Source organism: Haliaeetus albicilla, chromosome Z (genome assembly GCF_947461875.1).
Source record: "Haliaeetus albicilla chromosome Z, bHalAlb1.1, whole genome shotgun sequence".
Taxonomy (NCBI): Eukaryota; Metazoa; Chordata; class Aves; order Accipitriformes; family Accipitridae; genus Haliaeetus; species Haliaeetus albicilla.
Window position 1 is genome coordinate 37,145,428 of NC_091516.1, and position 19,384 is coordinate 37,164,811.

Below are 19,384 nucleotides of genomic sequence, written 5' to 3' on the forward strand. Positions count from 1 at the left end.
GTCATACCATAAAATATATGCTGAAGATCTGACCTGCAATGATGGCTTTTTTTTAACCCAAAGCATCAAAAACAAGGTTTCTGGGAGTCAGTAACACTTGATTTCATTTAGTCAGGTCTGTTCTGTTGTGCGTGGTTGCAAGAGATCTATTAATGCTCCTCTCTCCTAGAGTTTTGAGGATAAAGCCAGCCTTACATCAGTAACAAAGAGCCTCAAGGCAGAATATAGTAATGGACAAGTACTCTTATAATTCCTATTTTTAAATAATAATAATTCCTGTTTTTAAAAAAAAACAAAAAACCAAAAAAAAAACCCCCCAAAAAACCCCAAACCAACCCCCACAATTCTGGTATAATTTTAGCAAAAGCAACCACTGCTAAAAATAGAGGCTGTTTTGATTCCCCCCCCCCCACCTTAAAGGTCTAAGCACTGCAACTAACAGCTCAGAACAATTTTTTCAGCTCTTTTTTTAAGTGCTTATTTTTATACCAAGTAATATTTACTGCAGTCTTAATACTTCAGCCAAATTTAGCAAGAAGTTATAAATTAATCCCATAAAAACAAGTGCAGTATGCTTTTAATTTCCAGAAAATTCTCTTCTGTAGCTGTATTCCAAAATGATACTAAGCTTTTTACAAAACCACTAGCATAAGGATTTTAAATATAATGAAATTGACAGGAACTAAGGAAAGCCAAAGCACGCAAATTCTAAAAAGCCAGGTTTATCCAGTTGTTCAAGACATAATTAACCTTTTGTGTACTTTGTCTACAAAGATAACTTAATGGTGGTCTTTCTGAAAATATTGTTAAAAGAAGCATCTCCTTAGTAGGTCACACATCTGAACACAAACGCAATTATCAAAACATGACCTATTTTTGAAAAGCAAAGAGTAGAACACACTTTAAATGAGATTACAGCATTAAACCTGGATAGAAAAAGAACAAAATGGCAAATTGGAAATATTGTGCCCTGGCTATATAACATTCTGCAGTGGCAAATAATAATTTGAAAATTGTTTCCCCTCTTTAACCATCTCACAACATTCTGGTTGTTGCTGGGCAGGAAATATATCATTATGATTTTCAATATAGAGATTCACTGCAGTAATCAAATGCAAATACAACGTCCCACTAGTTCTACAAAAATTACGTTCTGTAATGCTAGATCACTTCTTCAGAAGAAAAAAAGAAAAACTGAGAACCTCTGACTTGCTACAAAATTAATGTTTACTTCCATTCGTAAGGCCATCACATAACATGATGCCTTGTGCACCCATCTGATCTAATCTCATTTATAAAATCCACTTGTATATATTCTCTACCAGTTCCTGATGTAGAGAACAACATTTTAAATTGCTCTGCAAAGACCCTTCAGAAAAATGTTAGATCCATCCTATAAATACATCTACAGTTGGCATAACCTGTTCAAAAACGCCTCAAATATGTACATAGTGGGAATACATCACGTGACTGAAAAATAAAAGCTACTTATATAATATGCATGTCCAAACATACAGGATATGAAAATTGACCAGTAACATTGGAAGTGTTACCTCAGTATTATTTTCCAATCCTGTAAAAAAAGCCTTTAAAAAAATTAACTGGGAGATGGCCAAATATCATGTAACCATTAAAGAACCTTCTAGTGACTGTTTTGTTTAGCATTTTAAAGCAGAAATGGCAAAATGGGGGGAGGGAAGGAGTAAAGAGTGAGGGGAGAAGGGGGGAAAAAGAGGGGAAGAAGAAGGAGGGGAGAGAGACACTAACAAAAGTTTTGTTAAAATATCGGGCAAGGGCTATGTTCAAATTCTTTCTCTTTCCCAACCTGCAGCATGTCTAATTGCTGTTACTACATCCCCTCGCAAACCTTCCTATCTAGGTACTTCAGTGACCTAAAGTCTCAAACATTAATTCCACTTACTCACATCTCATGCTTCTTTCTTGAGAAAGAGACTAGAGATCAATGAATGAAAGCACTCATACTGGTTTCCTAAACTTCAAGTAATTCACTGTTAGCATAATGATCCACTGTAAACCTTTTAGATAACACTGAAAATTTGCTTACATGTTCAGTAGTTAAAGACTCTCACAGGAACCTTAATGAAGACAATCAAAAATTTTTCTTAAAGTCTATTCAACTCTGAAGCAAAGCAAAGCATCACATCACTGTGTATATTTTCCATGCATTCAGTGCAGAATGCTGAATCCAAATACTTCTTTAGTCTTTAGGAATTTTCTCACTTAAAAATTTAATCAAATTAAAAAAAACTATTTCCTGCTCACAGGAAGTTCTTAAAACCAGCCGCACCTATTTAAACATTGATAGCAGCTCAGAAAGTATTTCCAGTAACTTCAGTCCAAGAAAGTCTGAAAAATTATTACTTACAACTAAGGAAGCCACCCAAAAATCTTACGAAGTAACTAAATGGAACAACTTGTTGCCTTTTGCTCAGCATTCCAATAAAAGGACAAATGCCACCATGAAATACAGTATCAGCTGCATGAAATTAATGATCTATTCACTCTAGATATTTTACTGATTTTATTTATTTAAAGAGCCTTAAGAACCTGCTTCACTTCAAAGACTTTAATTCAAGGACACAAGTATCTCCATGAAGTACCTAATCAAAGACTCATTCTTCAGTAGTCTGTCATTTACCTGCAAAAACTTACTGGTTTCCACTAATAACATTCTGCCAAACCAAGATCTGACCCAATGTTATTAAGGATGTACATCTAAAAACATTCTCTGAGAAGCAATTTATTCCTCAGAGTTTTGTGCCAAAATTTCAAGTAACAAAATATGTTGCATATATAAATCAAACGTATAAAATTGCTTCAAATTTGGTGCACTTGACTTCTTTTTTTGACAAAGCGTATCAGCAATGCCCTGCTGAAAAACAATTATATTAAAACTGATCAGCTGAGATGCAGAAACATAATGAGTCGATGGTGAATTCATAATGCAAAATTTACAGAGAAATTACTACCCTTAAAAACTGGTACAATTCAATTAAAATCCCAAATTATTAACAGGTTTTACTACACCAAAACAAGTGCATATTAAACAAAATTTTAGCTGGTCTTAGTAGCTAACTTGCTATCAACAGCTGACACTTAACGTGTTTCTAAAATGTATTAAAGACTGTATTAATTATACCAACCACAAGAATTCAACAGTAAAAATTAAATTCTAAAGTACTTGGATGTCACCGAACAATCCATCCTTTATGAAAACAGCAGGGCAAATCACCTATATTTCAGCTGAGATTTAGCTTTCTCTAGCATTCTAAAAAAAAAAAAGTCCAATTCAATTAGGAACATTTTAAAAGAAGTAAGGCACTGCGATTCACATTCAACAATATAAATAGTTGTGGATATTCTACTACCTGTCAAGAATTAAACATGCACATTTATGTCATTCCTCTGATCTAACCCTTCTCAGGTTACAGTTAAAATAACATTGTTCAAGGGAGAGGTTACATACCCATTTCATTTATAGTTGCTCTTGCTTTTGAGACAAAAGAACTAACTTCACTTGAGTGCATTTTTGCTCTTTCTTTAAGGTCAGCACCTGTAAGTGACATTTCACATACATGTTAGCAAGCCATATACACTACCGTAAATACATTTTCAAAAGTAAAATATTCCTGTATTCCAAAAAAAATTTAAGTCTACTTTGAAACAAGGGCAGTTCAAACTGGTGACATTCATTTCCCACAGATTTCAAGGAAAACATGGACTGTTTATCAAGGAAAAACAGAAACAAAACTAAAAAAACCCAAACAACAACAACAACAAAAAAATCAAATTAACCACCACCAGTTTTTCACTAAGTATATTCTTCCCAGTGACATTTCTTCTTCCCATATTAGTTTATGAACAACAGTATTTATGCTAATATTTCACCTGACATACACTTTTATTTTCCCAACTGTGTCACAAAGTCTGATAAATATGTGCTTTTCATATTGTGCTCTTGTTATTCTTTTATTGGTAGATCATAAAATACCTAGGGTGCATGTGTTTACATTAACAGACTAGATTTATGTAAACAAAAAATTCTAGAGTGGGCCTAGTACTGTATTTCAACTCACTTTACTGAAATGTATTTTTGAATGTGAAATACCGCATTTGTTGCTGTTCCACAAAAAGCTAAAATTTTAATTTTTTAATCTATTTCTTCACGTTTAAAAAGCACACTGGAACTAGAGATGGTTACAAAAATGTGTTTTTAAAAATTCACCAATATACAAATCCAACATTTTCTCTCATGAATGTGTAAAGAAAAAGAAACAGACAGTAATAATAGCGAAATACAGAGTAAGACAGGAAGTCCATCTTTCTTATAGAAGAAGAATACATGAAAAGGACAAAACCTGCATATACACACTTATTCTCCAAAGAAGTGCAACATTCCCACTGCAACTTAGTGTGTATTTTTTCTACTTGGTACAAATAAAACTATTAAGTTAGTGTCTTGGCATATGCCTGAAAAGGCTAAAGGCATATAACCAAAGGAAAAAACAGTGTTATGTTTCTCTACCCTAAGAATCAAAATACTATCCATTCAGGAAAATGCATCAGACTCAGATGAAGTTAAGACTGTATCTTTGAATTTTAAATTAAGCAGTCATAGGCTCCCCTTTTTACCTTTCTGGACTTAACTCATGCTAGACCCTCTTGACCCTCTTCATCAAACACAGTTTTAGATGTACTTTTGTTGGCAGCATTAGTTGAAATTCACAACTCTAGTCTAGCTCCGTGAAAATCAGTATCTCAACTTGACATTTTCTGATAGACACCCAGCTACTGTTTTAAGGTAACATGCCTAACAAAGCAGCTCTGTATCTCCCTTTCTACTTCCATCATAGCAAAGCTCCTCATTTCACTAAGACTTTTGTTCTCCTTCTATGCATGTCAATATAAAAAACAATGAAGCATCAGTCCTGACTGCATTTGCATGTTTCCCGCTAAATAATGTCAAGTTTAATTTACACTATCAGACAACTTGCCAAAAGCTTCCAAACAAACTTCTAGGATATGCCCCAACTGAAGGCAGTGTGACAGACCAGTTGAGCAGCAGGATAAAACAGGAATTACTGTGGTCAAGTCTACACTGCAGCAAAATTACAGTTGCTACTTTAGTAATTCATAATCAATGCACACAGAAATCTTGCCAGGAACCTGAAAAGCAAACAAAATTTCCATCCATAAATCTAGATAGAACTCTAAATCATATAAAACTGCAAGCAGCTTTCAAAAATGCATTTATGTATAGGGTTCTGTAGCTAAAAGGAGCATTTTAAAACTTCATGACAAAACCTGCTTTAAAAGTTGTATCAGCAAGTGTGCAAATGAAAAAATATCACTCCTCTGATATCAGTTAATGTCTGGGTCTAGCTTCTACAACTCTGTCCAGACCGTTGCCTATATAAGAACAAGAAACTGCGTGCTTTATGAACAAGAAAACTGCATGGCTGTGCAATCTCACTCAAACCTTCCACACACTGAAATCCTGCTCACCGGGCGTACCCTTGAAAAGTATAAAAAAGAAAACTTCAAAAGAGAGGCACTGAACCTAAAAAATACCTCTAGTATTACTGTTAAGAAAACAGTTGGACTCAACCCCAAAAAACCCATCCCTTCTAAAACAAAAATATACAAACTGCAGACTTCTTCATTCATTTAAAATACACGTTTCCTTGAAGATTTTTACAGAAATCTATTAAATTTTCAACAAAAATTTTTGTAAGAATGGCTTAAAAGGTAGCTGAAAATTTAATCATTTTGAGTACTGTAAAAAAATTCCTAGTACAATAGCTTATCTTAGCACCCTAACCAACTTCTGTAATCTTACATTTCCCTTTTTTAGTATTTCTCTCTCATAACTGTCAAGGAAATGGAAAAAGTTCTTTTCCTAACCCTTTCCTATTTTAGCCCTCCAAAGCATAACAATAGTAACTGAAGCTTTTTCAGAGAGAAGACTTTTAGGCAGAAACCATTCGCTGCACTCCAACAGAACACCCGCCTTGGCATCGTCTGGTTCACAAGAGATGGAACTGCCACTGACTTAATACTTTTGTTCCTGTTACAAGATTCAAACACTGATCAAAGAATTCTTGAAGAATTCCTTGACCCATATAGCAGAGAACTATTCACACGTTTCTTCGAAATGTCTTCTCAAGTCACAAGTAGGAAAGGACAAGTTTCTGAAGACAGCCATGAAGGAGAGTGCAGGTTCAACCAGAGACTTCTGCTCTCTCAGCTACTGAAATCAAAGATCCCTCCTCTCACCCCAAGTCTCCTACTTTAAAGTATCTGAAAATAGTATTTGCTCAACTGCTGAGAGCAAAAAAGTAGCTAAGCTCTTCAAACCACAAAAACTCTCACGAAATGAACCTCTGCAACTTTCCCAGGGGCCACAGCTGAAATCTGTGGCCACATTTGGCGTATCTGCTTCCCCACATCCACTCACAACAGACTCCAGGGGCTGTACTGTGTGTCCGTGACTCCACACCACACTGAACACTGGGATCTCGAAGTCCTTCTACCCAAAGATGTAAGAAATGGGGAACCTGAGCTACCAGTGAGCAGAGGCAAACTAACTGTTGCAGATTTGATTGTACACTGTAATTACGTCCCCATATCCATCCGGTTTGTGCTGAAGCATGAATCATTGTTTTCTCCATATTACTCTTTCTGGCATCTCAATGCTTTGTCCCACTTAATTGAATCTCATCTACTCCAAAATGCAGCAAAAGCTCGTCAAAACCAGCTGTGGTTCTAGGACTCATGCTCCCCAATTCTCACCTCTCTGCTCCCAGCACTTTAAGAACTCCCCTTTTAAAGACTACAGAGTGTCGTTTTTCAAATTACTAGCTGTTAGTAGAGGACAAAAGAGAAGTGCAACCGTGAAAGACTACACTGACAGTGCAATCAGCCACTTCCTCCAACAGCTACATTGGGATTAAGACAAGTACTCTCCACTTGTGAATAAACTCTTCTTGAATCAACTTAATTCACAGAAGCATCACTTCCAAATTTATAAAGCAAACTGGTAGGAGAGAAGTCCTGTTGGCAAAACATCAGTACAAACAGCAGTCTTTTGGAGATCTGCTGAGCAGCAAGTACATAAACTGGTACATGCAGATCAACCCTTGAAACTACTGTGAAGAAGATGCATGCTGGTTTAAATACTACCTACACTTTACTGAGGTTTGCCAACCCAAAAGAAAATCCATTTAATTTTCATCCATCACTTTCTTATTTCCCCCCTCCAATACTGGAAGAACATCAAAAGGTTAGTTATTTTTTACCTTACTTCCCGTAAGTATAAAAACCCTGATGTAATCAATTAACTCTCTTTGCATGTTTTTAAACATTTGGCTACTCAATGACTGTTGTATACTGTCAGTCCAGGGAGTTTTTGCAGCGCGTGCCTGACTTGCATTTCACAATGATGCCAGAGAAAATGTTTATTTGAGAAAGCCAACGGCAGTCCAGCAAGATAGGCATATTGCTATTATTTACCAGAATTTTTTTCCACCTACATGTCTATATGACAAGGATGGCTATTTAACTTAGAGAACACACCAAAAGAAACCAAGTTTTACAATAATTACTCTGAACCCATGCCTCTTGCCATATTTGGATATTTTCACACACTTTCTAAACAGAATTTATATACTGTTGAAAAGCTAAGTGTTGTGTTTGAAAAATCTGTTCCAACATCTTTGTATAAGCCTCACTTTCCAAATACCATAAATGCCTAGAAATTTTCTTGTACAGTACTATTCTATCCTATGATTTAACACATACTTCCAAAGTACGCCACAAAAGCTGTAAACTAACAAGGCATAAAATTTAATGGTTTATACATCATGCTTAAAATTCTAACTTTATGCAATAAGTATTTTTATTAAAAAATAAGTATTTTAGAAATCTGGCACACCAAAATTAAACAGTGAAGTTATTCTAACAAGTATCAAAAGGTGCCCAAAGTGCCTTTTCTCTGAGAAGAGGAAAGGAAGTGACACATGCACAGGCATTTGACGTAAAATATTAAATTCTTACCATAGCAATGTTATTTTGAGCTTGCCCTTTGATCTTGCTAAACACAGATCAACCAATTCTGTCAGCATACCAAAAGATACTCTTTTGCATACTCCGTCCAATTCCCCTGTACCTTGTTGGCAAGAACTAGGAACACTGAAAACTGCAAAGCAGAGAGGCATCACCTTAATAATCCAATGAAACAGGTTAAGGAATTTATGAAGGAAACTTACAATGCTTTCAACTGGGAGTACAAAACATGTACTACCTCACCAATTAAAAGGTTAAGAACTGCTATGTGCCCACAGCTTATTCCCACACAAAGTAATTAAGCAGACTGTGAATTAATATCCCTCCTTCTCCACACAGAAAAACAGACACTTAACATACTGAACTAAAATACTGAGGCAAATTGCCAACTTTGACATATATTATAGATTAACTTATAACTACTACAAAAAAACCCACCCATTACAGTACATGTAGAAATCTTTCCTCAAAGGCAGAAGCGCACATCTCCTAGAGAAGCCATTGCAAGAAATCCAAGTTTAGCTGAAATCATTAGCAGAACCTCAATCAACTTTTATGAGGTTAGGAATATCCCAAAAGGGAGCTGTATATACATATTTGAGGACAACATTATAGCCAACTTAAGTTCAAACTCAGAAAGATTTACCAACAATTTTTTCTCCAAATTTCCAATAATTTCAGAAATAAACCTTTTACATCCTGAAATCTATTCAGGACAACTTACTTCCCAATTTTGAACAGAAACTGCAATACCTCATGAACAAATAAATTTATTTAGTGATAGTGTCAAGTCTACGATGAGCAAAACTGTTTAAATAGAATTAGTGTTATATATATACACCACAGTAAAAAATAAGTTACAAATATTATTCTGCTGACAGATATACACTTCAAGCTAATATCCTTAAAAATCCTTTAAAAAAACCCACAAAAGCATAATTGAAATTTTATAATAATGTCACCATGTAGATTAATGATTTTTATTTTGCTTTCAACTACCATTTTTCTGTGTGTAAAGCTATACACTTGACAAATCACAGTACCAAAAAAAGTCAACCACTACTGAAATTTCTTGCCTGTGTGAAAGAAAAAATGTTTTATGCTTTGCAGACAAAACATGCATGCATTCCAGTAACAGTTCCATTGCACCTCTCATCCCAGCCAGACCCAGGATACTTGGATCATCAATCTCTAACCATTAGAGCTACTACTGACTGTAGTCTTGATCAAAAATTAGTCCAGTCTGATCAATTAAGAACAGACAGAATGCTTCATAAACATTAACTATTCTGGACCATCTTTCAAAAAGTAACGAAAAAGATTATCACCTATTTAGTAGAATAATAGAAAAGTCTAGACTGGAAGAAATCTCTGGGGATCACCTGGTACAACCTTCTGTCAAATGCACAGCCCTAGATTAGCTCATCCAGGGTTCTTTCAAGTCTTTAATACTGCTGGCAAGGGAGATTCCACCACTTCTCTAGGAAAATCACTCATGTTCAATTCTTAATCAATCTTCTCACAATGAAGAATTTATTTCATCTGGACAGAATTCTCCTAAAGCAGCTTGTGCCCACTGCCTCTTCTTCTGTCACTGAATATACATCCTTGCAAACAGAGTACTTTCCTCCATATCTACCGGGCACAGGAAGACCAGTTAGCTCTCCTGCTTCAGCAGTCTCCAACCCTCTCATCACCTTCTGCTGGCCTACTAAGCACTGAGTAGAACAAGCACATGCCTTGATATGCTGATAGTTCTCTTCCCGATGCAGTCCAGGACGCTGTCCGCCTTCTTTACTGCCATGGTACACTGCTAGCTCATGTTAAGCTTGCTGTCCCCCAGAAGCCCCAGGTCCTTTGCAGCCAGTCAGTCCCCAGCCTGTTCTGCCACTTAAGATTTTTCCATTCCAGGTGCAGGACTTCATATCTATCTTTGTTAAACCTCATGCAATTCTTGTTGGCCCAATTTCCCAGGCTGTCAAGGTCTCTCTGAATGGTGGCTGCTCCTTCCCAAACACCTGCCTCTCCTGCCTCTCCTTCCACTTTAAAGACATCTGCAAACGCAGTGAGGGTCCAATCCTACCCTTAGAATATTTACAAAGATACTGAATAGTACTACCAGACCCAGTATCAACCCTCAAGGAAGTCCATTTGTGACCAGCTGACAGTTTGACTTTAAGTCATTAACACTACAGCATCCTTTGATCTTGGTACGCGAGCCACTTTTTACGGTCTGTATGTCCAGACTGTATCTTACCAACTACAGGGATGTTAGGGCAGAACATGTCAAATGCCTTGTTAAAGTCAAGGTAGTTTGCATCCATAACCCTTCTCTCATCCACTGAGCATGTGATTTCATCACAGAAGGCAATCAGGTTAGTCAAGCTCAATTTACCTTTGGTAAATTTGAGTTGGGTTTTCCCAGCCGCTTTCTTGTCTTTCATGTGCCTGGAAACAACTTCTACAAACACTTGTTCCATAATTTCCCCAGAGGCTGAAGTGATACTGACTGGTCTGTAGTTTCCCAAATTTTCCTTTTTGCAGAGTGGTGTGATATTTGCCCTTTTCCAGTCTCTTAGGTCTTCAAAGACCTTTCAAATATGATAGATGGTGGCTCTCCAGTGCACCAACTCAGATGCATCCCATTGGATCCTGTTCAGGTGTACATGTCCAACTGGTACAGATGGACCTTAAGTCAGTCCTCCTCTACTGTCAGTGGTTTAGGGTTTACTTTGTTGTTGTTTCTTGGCACAGAGACTTGGGAGCTGACCTTTCCCATGCAGACCAAGGCAAAGACAAAACGGAGTACTTCTGCCTTTTCCTGTGTCATTCATAACTAAGCTGCCAGTGGACCTACATTTGGCTTGAACTTCTGCTTTGTACTAACATACCTACAGAAGTTTTCCTTGTTAGTCTTAACACCTTTTGCTAGTTTGAGCTCCAGCTGAGCTTCTTCCATCCTAAACATATCTTGGCATACCTGAGCAGTATTTCTGAATTACTCCTTGCTAGTCTGTCCCATTTTCCAAGGGTAAGATGAATAAACACCTCCTCCAAAAATACACAATGGATATTTGAGAGATTAAAGGAAAGGAAAAAAGCTCTTTTTCAAATTTTTTTTAAGAATAAAAAGGAATATTCAAATCTAAATGTTTAAAAGATACAGAACACACCAAATAAACTTGTAATGTACTGAATACGATCCAGCGTATTCATAAATATTTTCAAGATTTTATATTCGAATTGATTCTATCAATACTAAGAACTCAGTTACTAATTCAGACATTAAGAAATGAAACAATTTCATCAAGAATCACGGTTTTTAGTTGTGAGGTATGAGATATGTGAAAGTTAAGGATAAAGAGAAAGGGAAAAAATATTACTGAAATACCTACTAAACAAAGAACTACTAGCAATTTGCTTCTGAGGATCAGCTTCTTTTGTAAGTACTACTGAAAAGAAAGATCTTACTCAGAAAGCAGTGCAATTTACTCTCTGCTTTTTCTGTTCTCTGAGATTTCATATTTTAAACTTTAAATCAAACATGTGCATGAAAGAGGTAAAATTTAAATTAAAAGATCATTTCCTCAAAGATTAATCTCTAAGAGAAAAATATTTGTTGGCAAAATATGGCTTTATATAACCCTTTTTTTGTTGTTTTCTTATTCCTCAGGGAGAGATAAAAATTTACGACTCACATTAATTTTGCCTGTGCTGTAGAGTACCTCAGAACTTTTCAATGAGGAAGGAATCCCATGACATTTAGACTCAGTCTCCAAACAGTTTCATCCAAACTCTCATATCTTCTCATACTTAAATTTTTCCTTGATACTTATCTTTTAATTTGAAATTGAACAGATATTATCACCACTTTTACAGGGCAAGTATGACTTGGATCTCTACATTTGAGTGCATTTCATACTGGGATTTAAAAAAGAACAACAACAAAAAAACAACCCCAAAAAACCCGCACTTTAGCCATTTAAACAAATTTGGTAGGAAACAAAAACCACAACTGTAAAGAAGCCAGTAACGTATCATAAAATATTAAGCAAGTGCCGAAAATCTTCTCATATAAAATGGAATGGAGAACTCCACAAGTTATATGTAAGTATTCATAAATCAACTTTTCAGATGCACAAAAATTTTAGAAAGTCAGCACACTATAAAGATCCAGAATGATTTGAAATGAATATAAATAAGCATACATATGCTCATGATCATTAGGAAGAAATTTCAGTATGCAATGTATAAGGAACCAAAAAAGTAAAACCAGTACATTACCATGGGACCCAGCCTTAAGAGTGAATTAATATACTTATAAGCTGGCTCTGAAGCCCCAAAGAGCTATAAGCAAACATCCGCTGGCTAGAAACACAGACCTTGGCCCTATGCCTATCTAATTGGGTTGTCGCTCCGCCTTTGGTACTGTTACAAAAATACATTAAGAAGGTTATGATACATTTTTCATAATTACCTGTTAAATAACATTTCTTCTAAGAAACTAGTTCACAACATATGGTTATCACAGGGTTTTTAAAGCAGCAGACTTCACAATTCACCCTTCATAACTTGAGAGTAACCACCTACTTTCTCTAGTAAACATTTGCTTTATTGACAGCAACCATGAATCCTATTGCACACTGGTATAGACACAAATTTTTGCAGACACCACCTGAACTGAGTACAAAGAAAAATGCATTTACATGTAACTTTGATAAAAAGCAAGGTGTATTCTAAATTTCAAAACAAAATGAGAATGATGCTGGTTGAAGGCATTTTAGTCAAGGGAAAAACAGTTTTGCATGAAGGATGCTATGTAAGTTTCCTACGTAAGTAATTTAAATGAATAAAATTATTAATTTTTATGCAAGACTTTATATAACTGAAGTTCTCTAAATGTGGATATATGATTTTTAAGTCAAAACTGATATTGATAGTCTTCCATATAAGATTTGCTGTCATAATTTATTAACATGACTTGGATATCTGCACTTTTTGCACATATCCCCTGTGTGTCACAGAAAGCTCCTGAGAATCATCAAACTGTGAAGAACAAAGAAAATGTCTGCAATTTCTATATATGTGAGCCTGTGGCAGAATGCCAGTCCTAAGCATTCCCTCCAGTAAGATGGCAGTCTTGTAGCTCCACTACTATAGGTTATCTCATATCTTGCAATAATTTACACTCAGATCAGCATATTTAAAGCACTAGCTGCTAAATCAGATGCCTTGAGTGGAATATTTCATAAGGTACAACTTTGGTTTGGTTTTTTTACTTTTGTTTTCCTTTTAACTTTTGAATCCCAAGTCTTTCTTAAAGGCCAAGGTGTTAATTCAGACAGGTTTCCTCCTCAAATCCAGGAATCCTGAATATAAACAACCCTAACTTTATATACAAAAGTTCTACAATCCCTTTTCAATGCCTATGCAAATTCAGACCTGATATAGATTAAAGTCAGATGGCTCTTTTTCCATCCTGTCTGTCCAGCTCTAAATTTAGAAGCACCCAACAGTATTCCTCCTGTTAACCTTTCCTGCCACAAAAAAGGCAGCTTACACCTCACAAGCCTTTCCTGAATTCATCTTCGCTTGCAGAAGGGGAAAAAAAAGAATCATTATAAGGATCCTAATCTCACCTCTTAAAACCAAAGCCAATTTTTTCCCAAACACCAACCAGTTTTCTTTGTGACACTTCCATCATCTAACAACTACCTCAGTCACTCCTTAGTCCCTAGTACCCTCTTACGGAGCCAAAACATTGTGGAACTATCACAACAGGGCTTCTTGCAGTTTCTTCCATGGCACATGAAAGAGACCACTACTGGTGGAAAGGTATGAGACAGGATAGTTACCTGTTTCCAAACAGTAAGTTAAGACAATATTAATTTTGATTCTGTGCTATGCCTCACTTCTAGTGACTTCTGTCAGGCAAACTATCAGCACTAGCAGAAGACAGGCATGGAGGCTGCATCATCCTTGACTCTCAGATAGATACAGAATCAGTGGAGAAGATCCAGGAGGAGAAGACAGTGGTGGCAGCAGTGAAGTTCACCTAGTAAGTGGCTAGGAACCACAAATACAGACCTCTAGAGCAATCAAATCATGACAAACCTGTTTGTCCCAATCTTCAAATAATCCCTCATACGACAGCTCAGCTACTTAAACACCAGAAGACCATGAGTTTACACTGCACATCAGAGTAATGGTAATTATCAGTATTTAATAAAAAGCAATGTATGTTGCAATTATTATTCAATACAGAGCTGCTTTTTTAAAAAAAAAAAAAAAAAAAAAAAGGCAAAGCTACTTCCTATGCCACTTGTATTTCTATGTTATTTCCACAATAAGCATTACAGAAGTACTTCTTTAATCCAGTCACTCTGGTAGTCTGAACACCCAACTTCCTCAAATCACTTTTCATTTTCAAATTCAACCTTCACTAAGAGAACTTATACATCATGCCTATAACATGATATGCACTTACTTTCTGGTAATGAAACATAACTGAATTCTTATACGGCATAACATAGTTCAAATTAGACAACCATAAAAGCTGCATTTTTTACCCTACTATTTAGCTCCAAACTAATAGTGGAATCATTAATTGTGATTTCCATTTATTCTACACCTTCCATAAGAAAATCCTCTGAAAAGATCAGCACCAGAGTTCTTGTTTTTTAAACAAAGAACTAAAAGTAATTTACTCAATAGAATAAAAATGTATGGATATTTTAACACTACTACTACTGAAAAAAATATCATTAATGTAGCACCACATCTCATTTGTATCAATTGCTATAGCTATGCAGTGAGTTTCCTAGTATCTAACCCCTATAATGACAAGTGACACACAGTTTTCTACCTTCTAATTAATAACCAGGCATTCCTAAAATTTGCTAGTGGTGAGATTCATGATCTTTCTTCTTTAACCTTAAATGAATAGTGATATTCAGACTGAACATTCTTAGTAAATAGTACTAAGCCTTTCAACTCAAAGAAGTATGAACACATCTAAAATTTTGAGCAACCTGCTGTTAGTTCCAATTCAACTTCTAGTAAATTAAGTAATCAGAAATAGACATTTTTCATTGCACTACTGCAGATGACTGACTCAAATCTTTTGCATATACCACATATCTGACCACTGCACGTATGTTTTTTTAATGTTAAAAGGAATTGATACTGCTGGGTTTATCTATTTTGATTAGCAATAATTACAAAAATAGTTAACTAACAGCACACCCAGTTTTATGAGCTGTAAATACAAAAGGAGGAAGTGTGTTATGTGGTAAAAAAGAGAAAGTCAGAATCTCTTCTAAAGAAGTCCTTAAGTCAGTATTCAGCTATAAATCCTATTAAAGAAAGGAGGAGTTCTTCCTGAGAAAAACCACAGTTTGAACTGTTGTATCACCTGAATGTAGATAAAGGCATGGGTGAAAGCCTTTTTCATCTTCTTCATTACCCTCCATCCCATCCCTTGATCTGAAAAGCATCACCCAGTAAATCTTTAGCTGGCTTTTTTTTTTTTTTTCCTCCTTCCCCCTCTCAATGATCAGTATTAGTCATATTAGTATATTAGCCAGAAACTTCCAGCAGGTCAAGATTCAGCGCCACTGGATTCTGTGTAGCTATACAGCAAGTGATACTTGCAGTGGAAGATTTAAAGAAGCAGGTAAATAAAGCAAGTAGCATATGAAAATAAACACACCTTGTGAAGAATATCTGTAACAAGAATCACAACTTGTTGCTTCCCAATTACAAGATGATCATTCTCTGCATACAGCAGACCACAAACAAACTTGAGGAAAGATTTGAAGGAATAACCTTAGAAAGATTAGATGAGGTGACTACTGAGCTTGACTGGGAAGCTTTTCAAGCTACAGCAGGTAAGAAGAACAAGGACTTTTGTGGGAAAACTCAGAAGAAGAGCCTTCAAGGCTAAATATATGGAGCTCAGCTTTGGTCCCTTTAAGTCTATTCAGAAAGCTTAAATATTGAACTAAAAAAAAAAGCATTAAAATGTCTGGCATTCCTGCACAAACATCTCTGGCTCATATTAATGCTGGGCCAGCACTCAAGGCCAAAGTCTTGCCATTCCACACAGTACTGTGTGAAAGTAAGGACCTGTAAGCATTTGCGCCATGAGCAGGAACATCTCTTAATTATGCTTTGTTCACATAAAAGTCAGACAAGAAAACAGCAGCTGCAATTCTATTTCTCATAAGCGCCAAGTTAAGCGGCTCACAAGCAGTACTTCCCCTTATTCCCAGTGTCCCCAAAGGCTTCAAACTGACTCAGAAAAATAAATGAAAATGCTTGCAAATAGCAAAATTTCCCATCCATTGAATATATTGTCAGCACCAATGTTGCAAACTCAATTTTATTTTCTAAGGACTTGTTATTTTATAATACTTCAGAGATATTTGATCTCTTCTATTTTTAAAAGACCATACAATAGACTTGTCAGCAAATTACTTCAGAGAAATAAAGTAAAGGAAAGGAGATCCAACACTAGAATATTACCTGCCATCTGGAGGGGCTTAACAAATTATACAGATTGGTGGTATTTGAGCCCAGAGCTCAATCACTTAAAAACCATATCCATCCACATGCAGTCATTAGGTTCCAGCTGGTGACAGGAACTCCACAAAGAAATGTTAAAATATCAAAGAGAGAATATTTTGGACCTAAATTTCTTATAACCTACAAAACCCTGCTCCTTCACTATTAACATAAAGTACCGACATTGAGTTGGAATATACTGAGGGACATTGTAGACACCTATGTACCTGCACCTTTTTATCATTAAATAGCTTTTGGGGGACTGTTTTTTGTCCAAAACAGGCAGGATCTAAGAGGCATGCCATTTTTTTTACTTTTCTTTTAAATTTCTTTTGGTGTAAGACAATAAAAGAGTTGCCAGATCTGTATAAACAGAAGCACATGTATATTTCTATTTATTAAAACATACCTATGGGATCAGCACTTAAATAGGAAAGAAGTAAAAATTTTACAAGGATAAAATTACCTAAACAGAAAGTTCAGAATTTCATTTTTGTATTACCTGTATTACTTTTACAAAGAAAAAAATTTTTACAGGTATAAAACAAATGTCCACTGACTGCATATAAAAAAACTAAATTACATACAAGATTCATACCATTTTCACTATGGCCAGGTCTCCACCTTTTCCTATGTCACTGCATGAACATACTATAACTGTGCATATATAAGCAACTCTATGCTACATTTATGTGGATTCAGTTATTTTGTTCTCCTCTAAGCTTTCAAGAGGTGCACATTCAAGCTAAATGTGGCAAAAAAATATCTTTTACTGCAGTAAACCTACAACAAAGGTGCCTTTAAAGGAAACCAGTGTAAGTGGCAGGCAAAGACAAGAGAAGGGAAAGTAAAAATTTTTAATTATTGGAAGTGTTTCTTCATATTTGTGGCGATTAGCACACATATGCATAGTTGCATTGTGTGTTATTCTATGCCATTTATAGAAGGAAGCAGATATGAAACTAACTGCTGTAAATTGTCTTAAGATGAAAATACCATAGATTCAGATATGTCTAAATACATCTGCTACATGATCATTTTATTCTTTTCAAAAGCAAATGGAAAATAATTCTTCACCATGCAATAACTATTTTTGCCATGTGTTGCGTACATGTATTCTATTTCCAGCACACATTACCACCAAGCACATGAGATCAGATTATTTTTGCCAGCAGGTTTTCTCAGCTAAGGATATAAATGGCAAAGCAAGCTCAGTTCCCTCACCAGTAAAGAAGCCAGGTGCCACAGGCACTTAGTCCACCAGGGTAAAGGCTTAGTTAGCTCATACAGTGCACTGTGACAACCCACCTCAGAGAACCGCGAAGAAAACCAGCAGCCTTTCTTCACAAATCAAGATGTCAAATACCCACAGACATGACATGAGTATTTCAAATGGAGGTGACTACTCAATTTGACTTAATAATTATGGAAGAGATCTGGATCTTAGACACCACAGTGGAAAATCAAAAGTTCACAGGTACTTAATAGAAGTTAAAAAGAATTAAGTTCCTCATCTAAGCACAAACACATTTACCAGTGGTGTCCTGGGTAGCAGAGGCCTACCCAAAGTTGTCCTTATCAATTTAGTATTAACAGGGCTAATCAATAATGTGTATCTTTCTGTTAAAGTGATCTTCATCTGGTTTTAGCCACTTCAAAACCACAGTTTTTAACCATTTTATATGGAGCAGAGACAAGTGAGCATAACTTCTGACAAAAAATGGATCCATATGCTCTCCCTGAAACTGCACCAAGAGCCCTAGCCAACATCTGAAACTAAGCTTGCAGCCTTTGAGAAGATGTAGAAGAGTCTATGACAGACATGGAATTTACACATAATAAATATTTGATTGCTTTCTTCTAACCAGGATTTGAAGATGATGAAGAGAGTGAGAAATACATGAAGTAAAATAGCCACCTTCCATCATAATAATGTTAAAATGGGTCTAGTATCATGTTGGAGTCAACCAAATTGCTCAACACCCCAACTGACCTCTTATCATCACCAAACCATGAACAACTTGATATTACTAGAAGACAGGATTCTGTCTAATAAAGTCCTCTGTGTTTTCTGTGCAATAAATAAAATTCCATTTCAAAATATGCAACACTGTCTTGGGAATCTAAAATGTATTTATTAGAGAGATATACAATCAGCTTGGAAAGACAGATAAAGTTCCTGAATTGTCTTAATGCAGATTAGGATACTAACCCAGCTTTCAAGGGATCTTAAAAAAATAAATTAAATGTTTTCACTCTTACATACAGAGAACTTTTTCTCCATCCCAACATTTGAAATGAAAGACTTAATGCAAAGGCACATTGCTGATGCAGGCCGACAAAGAAAGACAGTCAACCAACATTTTGTAATTTATGAATATTTATCAAACTGCTAATCTAATACCTAATACTCTTAAGGTGCTGCAATTCCAGACTCCAGTAAAAAACTGCAACTGTCCACAGGTAAAGGAGTGAGAATAAGAAACCCCAGAAGTCATCTCTCAAAGTTTGCACAAACTGCCAACCATGAAGGCCTAGAATTACAGAAAGAATCTTTTTCTAAAACCTGTGTTTCTACCTGAAGAGTGCTAAAGATACTTCTGGATTAAAAATAGCTAAAGAGCACCTCCCTAAATACTGAGTTCTTAGTTAGAGTTCACCACTGCACTCTGAAAATAGAATGGGAAAAAAGAATAACCCTCTAGGGCTGCAACAACTGTTGGAACAGGCTTAA

General features: G+C 35.9%; 1 protein-coding gene across 12 annotated transcripts in view; it reads right to left on the reverse strand.

The window, feature by feature from the left end:
- AUH (AU RNA binding methylglutaconyl-CoA hydratase) overlaps positions 1 to 19,384 on the reverse strand; it is a 171,324-nt gene that overhangs the window by 131,626 nt on the left and 20,314 nt on the right. For all 12 annotated transcript variants that reach the window (XM_069776524.1, XM_069776521.1, XM_069776522.1 and 9 more), the window contains exon 4: positions 3,488 to 3,574. In XM_069776524.1, the coding sequence (XP_069632625.1) occupies positions 3,488 to 3,574 (87 nt within the window). The remainder of the gene's footprint in view (positions 1 to 3,487; positions 3,575 to 19,384) is intronic.